This window comes from Trichechus manatus, unplaced genomic scaffold (genome assembly GCF_000243295.1).
Source record: "Trichechus manatus latirostris isolate Lorelei unplaced genomic scaffold, TriManLat1.0 scaffold00097, whole genome shotgun sequence".
In the NCBI taxonomy this organism is placed as follows: Eukaryota; Metazoa; Chordata; class Mammalia; order Sirenia; family Trichechidae; genus Trichechus; species Trichechus manatus.
In genome coordinates, this window is record NW_004444033.1 from 4,555,439 (window position 1) to 4,563,630 (window position 8,192).

Genomic DNA, 8,192 nt, shown 5'->3' on the forward strand with positions numbered 1-8,192 from the left:
GGGTTGTTAACCAATGTCATAAAACAATATGTGTACTACTGTTTCATGAGAAACTATTTGTTCTGTAAGCCTTCACCTGAAGTACAATAAAAAAAAAAAAAACGTTGTAGGAAAGCATGCTATGAAGAGACACACTGTTAGGATCTGTTTCTGGTTCTGCCACTGAGCTGCTGTTCGTTGTTGGTTAAGCTGGTTCATTTTACCTGAGTTTAGTCCAGACGAAAAGTAAGGATACTATTCAGACCTCAGGAGAGTCCTACAGAAAGATCTATAAACTGCTGTAATCTTCACTGAAGGTGCTAAGTAAAACCAAGATATGTTTAAAAAAAAAACTTATCAATACTTTACTAAAAGAAAATACCATCAACAAAAAATATGCTTGCTTTTCAAAAAGGTATGTCTTATAGCAAATGCAAATTATTTGTGAGCATAATTCCTGAAGTGCCATTTCAAAGGACCACAAAGCATAAAATATTTTACAATGAAAATTTAACTCACTCATTTAAAATGGGAAGGAGGGAAGACAGCTAGAACACTAGCTTTAACAGCAGTTAGAAGGTTAGAAATCAGTGCTTTAGGATCATGCTGTTTAGTGGAATTGCTTTAGAACACACAAGTGAAACAATGTAATGTCACAATTTGTATGACATGCAGAGCATCAGCTGAAAAAATTAAAGCTACCTCTTAAAAAGTTAAACATACACCTACCACAGGATCCAACCATTCTCCTCCTACATGTTTACTCAAGAGAAAAGAAAGCATATGTTCATACAAATGTTCGCAGCAGCCTTATCTATAATAGCCCAGAACTAGAAAAACCCGCGTCGACCAATAGGTGACTGTGTACACAAACTGTGGTCTACCTATACAGTGGACCACTACTCAGCAGTAGAAAGAAATGAACTAGTACATAGTAACAGCATGGATGAATCTGAAAATAATTATACTGAATGAAAAAATCCACGAGAAGAGTATATACCGTATGATTCCATTTATATAAAATTCTAGAAAATGCAAAATAATCTGTAGTGACAGAAATCAGATCAATGGCTGGGGGGAGAGAGGGAAGGATTACAAAGGAACACAAGAAACGTTTGGGGAAGACAATTTTGTTCACTATCTTGACTGTGGTAATAGGTTTCATGGGTGATACTTATGTCAAAGCTTATCAAATTTATCACCTTAAAAAATGCAGTTTATTGTATGTCATCTATATTTCAACAACAAAAAATCAAACTACCAGAAATATCTCTATAGCAGACTCTGTCTGCTCATGAATGTAATATTTAACTTACTGGTTCATCACAGGCACTTTGAGAAGTGCAAAAGTATCCCCTAATTTGAGGATCAAAGAGCCCTGGTGGCACAGTGGTTAAGTGCTTGGCTGCTAACTGACAGGTTCGTGGTTCAAATTCACCCAGCAGCTCCATGAGAGAAAGATGTGGCAGTCTGCTTACATAAAGATCACAGCCTTGGAAACCCTAAGGGGCAGTTCTGCTCTGTCCTAGAGGGTCACAATCGACTCACTGGCAAACAATTTGAGGATCACCATTATAATAAAAAAACATAAAAGTTTAAACAAAGAGAAAGCTGAATTCATCTTTTAATTTCTAGGCCAGGTTGACTGCTTCGGTGCTGAAGTGACACCAACTAAAACACAGCAACATGAGAGCCTACTGAGCGTAGGGCCCCGTGATTTTTAATTAAATCATTTAATTCAAATGTTTATATTCTTTGGAGAATTTAAGGGAGACCAAAATACAAGACTGCTACAGAGAATCTGACAACGAATCAGAATCTTCAAAATGTGCATGAAAACAGGGCTTCTTTAGCGCAGGTCATGGTCTGTTTTGAGATCTTGGTGTTGGTTTCACACACGTGTGTCAAGTTTGCAGAAAGGCATCAACCTGTACACTAAAACTATGCGCACTTCCCTGTATGTATGCTATGTTTCAATAAAAAAAGGTTTTAAACATGAAGAAAAAGATGTTTATATTCTTTGACCAAGAATCGAATTTCTGGAAAATAGAAATAACCCAGAAATACAAAAAAAGCCTTACACACACAGACGTTCACTTCAATCTTATTTACCAGAGAGAAATGACAGAGAATTCCATCAAAGGCACATTAAAGGAACTATTCATTATGTTTGATATTTTTAAGCGGGAAAAATAACTGCAAAAACATAAAGCATAAAAAGAGCACATGTAATATGATCAATAAGTTGAAAATAATACATCCTTGGGGAAAAAAAAACTGATAGAAAAAAACACCACCGTGTGAACTTTGAGGACAACAGTTCTCAAAGTGACCTGCAGCAACAGCGTCATCTGGGAACTTGTTAGAAATGCAAATTCCCAGGCCCCACCCGACCCAGAAATCTGTTTTTAAAAACCCTTCAGGCACTTAACATCCATTTAAGAGCCACTGTTTAAAGGATGGGCTGGTCACTGAACTGTGCATGTAGAAATTTTTGAAACGGTGTATCTTTGGCTATGTGTATTTTCACCAAAAAAAAAAGGTTGAGAAGTTAGAGGGTTGATATGTTCTGGGGTTGTTAACCAATGTCATAAACAACATGTGTACTACTGTTTCATGAGAAACTATTTGTTCTGTAAGCCTTCACCTGAAGTACAATTAAAAAAAAAAAAAAAAAGATGGGCTTATAAGAGACTGTTTTCCCTTTTTTAACCTATATTTTCCTCAACTATCTTATTATTTTTATAATCTAAGTTTTTTTCATTATTTTACTAAAACGTGCACTATATGGATCTATAGGTAAAAAGCTATTACACTGCAAGAACTGGATGCCTAAAAATCCAATGACCCTTGGAACCATCAAATCTGTTAAGACTGACCAAGATCCTAAATTAAATACCGATATATATAAATATGAGGATCAGGGTTCTGGGAAAATTACAATCCCTCGAAAACCAACAAATCTACGTTGTTCTAACACATACATGCAAACAGTAAGGGATTTTTATGGGTCACATCTGCAACAAGAGTTTTTTTTTCCCCCCTAAAAGCTGAACTTTTAGGCTTGCGTGTAGTTTACTAGAACTGTACTACAGGAATCAGAAGTTCTGAAGCTGTGAACGCTTACTCATGTAGGTTCCTGCTTCACCAAGTACCAGTATGTTATATGTGTCACCAAAATCTAGGCTGAGAAGACAAATTTGGAACACTGGGAGTTGCCAAATCTTTCTTTACTTTTAGTTTAAAGACTTAAAACCACGAAACACTTCCACCTTACATCCCATCTCGCTAAAACAGAGGCCTCAGGAAATAGAAGGTAACCCATAGGTTCCCAACTGACACTGGAGCTGGTGAAAGGATTACAGAATTGTCTACCAGTTGAACACACATTAAAGAGTAACAAAGACTCACTAACTTAAGGATAGAATACTGATTAATAGCAAAATACCAAGACAAATGGCTACACATCTTAAATGTTTGTTTTTGCTTCCATTTTTTTAACATCTTTTAAATACCTAGCAAGAGTACAGATCCCCATACATCTCATCACTTAAAATTCACTCTTTTTTTTTTTTTTTTTAACTTTCCTTGAAAAGTCAATTCTGGAAATAAATACAAGTTATCCAAAAGCAAGATGATACATGCAGTGCTGACCTGGCTTAAGCACAGTCTGTCCTTCCTGGTTAAAAAAAAGATTTAAAAAAAAAAAAAACTAACTACATAAGCACCATGACCACCCACACTTAAAGTTTCACTACTGAACCCCCAGCACCTAGCACGCTGCCTGGCACAGAGGGTGCTGAGAACGTTTGGAGAGATGAACTTGTTATGGACAGTTTCTGAAACCCTAAAGCAGACGCCAAAGATGCTACATGTTGTTGATGAATTATTTAGTATAAGACACTGCCCCTTTCTGACAATTACTTTGGAAGCTTTAGTAAGGGAAGCTTAACTTTTTAGCATGCTCTCGCAATCCCTGCATATGAATCAGTTAAATAAGTTTAAAGTTATGTACTCTATTTTAAGTCACTGTACTTCCTCTGAAAAAGAGAATTTTTTCAAACTCTTAGTATCATTTGAGTTGCAAAATCTCACACCAATAACAAACACAGTCTACGCCAAGTCCCGGTTATCATCAGATCCATGTTTCTGGTTTAATCTTAATATTCCTGAACATGCTTGTACTCTGGAACAGGTCAGGTTTTCCTCTTTTACCCCTTGAAAATACACTTGATCCTGTACCACTGCTCACAAGCCTCCTCAGCCCCTCATCTCTTTTGTATATAAACACACTCCCTTGTCACACACTCCATCAGCTGTTTGGTGGCTCCACCCCTCCTCCGTTTCCGGGTAGTAACAGAGCAGCCAATGAGCTGTGAGGAGCTATGCCTGCGGCCTTTTGCCTGCAAACCCTTTTCCAAAACAAGCAGCTCCAGCCTTTAGCAGGGGCCACTGTTCACAGATAAAAGGATCACCAGGGCTGTGCAAAAGGGTGAGAAGAGCAGCCCCCACCAACAAGGAAACCTGTGTAATCTGAGCTGTTTGTTCCTCCACCAGGGAGAATTTAAACCGATATTCCTTTAGGGCAAATCACACTCTAAGGTCACACAAGTCCCAGTTCTCAGACAATCTAAATAATCAGCTGGGCTTGAGATGTAAACCTCAAAGACTGCCAGCCTAAGAACAGCAGTCTCACCCGTCTACCTGCCCCTGCAAACAGATGGCCACACTATTCAAGACCATGCTGCTGGATTTGGGTTTACTGTTGAGTTTTTTGATTGGGACACATTCCTACAGGGCCCAAAAGTATGTAAATCAGTTTCTAGGCTCCTGGGGAGGTTTGCACAACCCTCAGCAAAGGATCCGAAGAGAAACAATGAATGAGTCAGAGTTTCAGAACATAATCGCCCAGCGGATTATTAAGTGCATTGGTGCAAAACACTCACTCCCTGCATAACTTGGGAGTCAGCTCTCCTCCTACCAACCCATCACAAAAGAAATATCACCCACTCCAAACAAAAAGCAGAGCCGGTGACTCCAAAGAACCTACGGAGGTGGTGGAAGGCAGTGACCAATTAGTTACCATCCTCTTGTCTCCCTACCCCCACATCGCTACTTTAGCACTAGATAGGTTCCCTGCCAGGCTGTAAATCGTGGTGGCATAATTACAGGAGACATGCAAAAATGGGCTGAAACAGGAGATTCCCATGAAACCAGCGCTAAGCCTCCATACCAAAGAAATCAGCAAGGGGCACTGAGGGGCAAGAAGCAAGTACATTCCTTTGCAGACCTTTTCTCTCTACTCCCTCTCCACCATCTTTCATTTTCAACCCCGGGCCCTTTCACACAATATTGCTCATTTTAGTAATGGGTTAGAGATGTTTTTCCTTAATTTTTTTGCTTAGTATACCTTACTCAAAAATTGTTGGCTCCATTTGGGCCTACTGATGGGAATTCAACTAAGAAAGGAGGCCAGACTCTCTGCACCCCCACAACACACACAAAAGGAAACCTGAAAATTTTAACTTTCAAACTACATTCAGACCAGAAAATAAACACAAAACAAAGATCACCTCTGGCTTGCAAATCCAGACGGTGCTATCCTTGTATCTCACAGATCTACGGTTTTAAAGCCTCTGCTTTCTTTTGTCAGAAAGAAGGAAGGTGGAGAGAGAACAGAAAGCCAATGCTTCTCTGCCTTTCTTCATCTTCTACTAAAAATAAGCTATGAAATAAGCCACTTAGGGAAAAAAGAAGGAAAAAAAGAAGACACCCTGCTGTTCTTTGTCTGTTTTCCTCTCCTCTCCACCCCCCACACCCCGACTCCTAAATGCGGTAATCATTCTAGATGCCACAACTACTAAATGAACAAAAGGCACTGTATTGAAAAGGCATCAGGTCAAGTTAGGCCTCACCCTTTTGCCTCAATCTTTTAAAAATACCCATGTACATAATTGGAGAATCTGACATTGATCAAAAACAGCTGGAATTCTCTCCCTCACCCCTACCCCCGCCAATTAAACACTAGGTAGAAATTTGCATTAGGTGCGACAGTAACTCCCAATTCAAGATAAAAATAACTCAGATTCTGCCACCATGCCATTTCCTCGTTTCTAAACAAAAATAAAATCCGAAACTGCTTTGTGTAAAATGTACACATACAGCCAGAGTTACAAGTTTTCCTTCAACCTTATGAAAAGCCAACATTACTGATATCATTCACACATTTACAAAACTCAATCACAGCCACAAACAGCTCATAAAGACTTAACTTGTGCCTAGGCGTATATTTGGTACATAGTATACACTTTATTACTTGCTCCTCTCTCTAATCCCTACTCTCACCTCCCCCAAAATTCTAAACTACAAATCCTAAACTTAAAAGTTTATCTTCTGGTCCTAATTTGTAATCAAGCTTTACTGAGCAAGGAGAAAAACACCTCCTTATGCCTTTAAATGATTATGAGAGGAAAAAAAAAAAAATCTCTTGCCCAGGCAACTTCCCTCCCATCCCCCTACTTCCAAACCAAATACAAAAACTACTTTAAAACTCCAGCGAATTCCGTAACTGAAATATTTGACAATAACCATACATCTCTCCAAAGAGGTAAAACATCCAATCAATAACAGTAACAAATCAAAGGAAGGAGGAAGGAATTCAACTGAAGAATCTAGCCAAACAACTTGAGTTATATAAACAAAACCCTGCAACAGGGGGAAATGGTGGGGGGATGGGGATGGAAGAGAAAGAGAAGCATGGGACAGGCCTTTTTAACTATGTTTTCCCCCCACCGGGGATAAATTGTTCAGGACACTGGGCTCATTTCCTCTCTCTTCCATCCTCTAAATTACTCGTTAAAAAATTCTTCTGTATATCAAAAGAATGTTCCCAAATTTCTCTAGTCACTGAATAAATATCAGTCCTAGATCCAACCAAAACCCGTCTGAAGGACTCATCAGTTATAGCTTTCCCAGTGCTATCTCCAGACTGTAAAAAACTGGGGGGAAGAGATACAAAATAAAGGGTGTCAACTGGCAAGATCAATTACTCCCCAAGAACCTTACCCTCATAGAGCGAGTTTGCTTAAGTCCATAGTCCAGAGGCTATTTTATCCAGGAGCTCCTCTTTCTAGCCCCCCCCACCCCCAGCTGTCATAGTCACAATATGGAGGGTGGCACGCTGGAGGGCCTGGGAGTCCTCCCCACATACAACTATGGATGGGATAGGCTTTGTCAGTGGAAAGGAAGACAGTAGGGTTCTCCTGGGGACCAGGAAGCTTCATAGGGGTCTCTGACTCAAAAAACCCAGGGTTGTTTATGAGAAGAGGGGGGCACTGAGAAGACTAGTCTCTTCCTAATACAGAAAAGAATTAGGGATAAAGGAGGTCACCTGAGTTACTCCAGGTCAAGAAGCATTGTGAGTGAAGGGGCGTCTCCAGAAAGAAGAGAGGCTTCACTCTCGGGAATTTCTACCGTGAGTCCCTAAATCCAGAGCGAGAAAACATGAAAGAGAAACCCTGAAGGTGGGGTCGGTGGTGGGGGAAAGAGGATGAGGTGGCCAGTCTTGCAAAAAAAAAAAAAAAAAAAAAATTTGTGTATAAATTGTTGAATAAGAAACTGATTTGCTTCGTAAACTTTCACCTGAAGCACAATTAAAAAAAAAAAAAAAAAAAAAAAGGCCGTCTCAGGAGTCTAAACGTCGTGGAGGAAAGTCACGGGCAATGGGGGTGCAGGAGAACGAGGAACGATGCACTTTTCGGGGTGCTGCATATAAAGGGGGAGCTGAAAAGGCTCTGACTCCTGGGAGGTGCCCAAGAGTCGCCGTAAGCACTGGGGGGAGGGAGGAGAGTCTCGGACAGTGGCCTGGAGTGCCCCGGGACCCGTTTGGTTTCAGGGTTGTCCTGGACACCCCCATATCGCCCCCCCACACAGACACACTTTCTGAATCCCCTTCCACGAAGGATACAGCTTGACCACGTCCGTGTCCATCCGCCTCTTTCCCGGACTGGGGGATGACATGGTGTCGCCGCGGCCGCCTCTCTTCCCTCCTCGGCCCGTCTGTCACGGGCCCCAGGCCCGGCTCTGAGGAGCCTGCGGCCGCGCCGGCGCCTCGATGGAGGTGGCAACACCCCGAGGTCCTGTCGGGTCCCGTCCGCCGCCGCCGCCCCTCGCACGGGGGACAGGGGGCACTGTCCGCCCGGGTGGGGGTGGGG

The 8,192-nt window shown here is 41.2% G+C and overlaps 1 protein-coding gene across 2 annotated transcripts in view; it reads right to left on the reverse strand.

Annotated features, from left to right (window-relative positions):
- Positions 1 to 8,150, reverse strand: part of UBE2H (ubiquitin conjugating enzyme E2 H) — a 119,877-nt gene extending 111,727 nt beyond the window's left edge. Inside the window, exon 1 of one of the 2 annotated variants that reach the window (XM_023737102.1) lies at positions 7,946 to 8,150. In XM_023737102.1, coding sequence (XP_023592870.1) covers positions 7,946 to 7,998 — 53 coding nt within the window. In that variant the 5' untranslated portion in view covers positions 7,999 to 8,150. The remainder of the gene's footprint in view (positions 1 to 7,945) is intronic. The other variant, XM_004382663.2, reaches the window with a different exon arrangement.
- Positions 8,151 to 8,192: the final 42 nt, after the last annotated feature.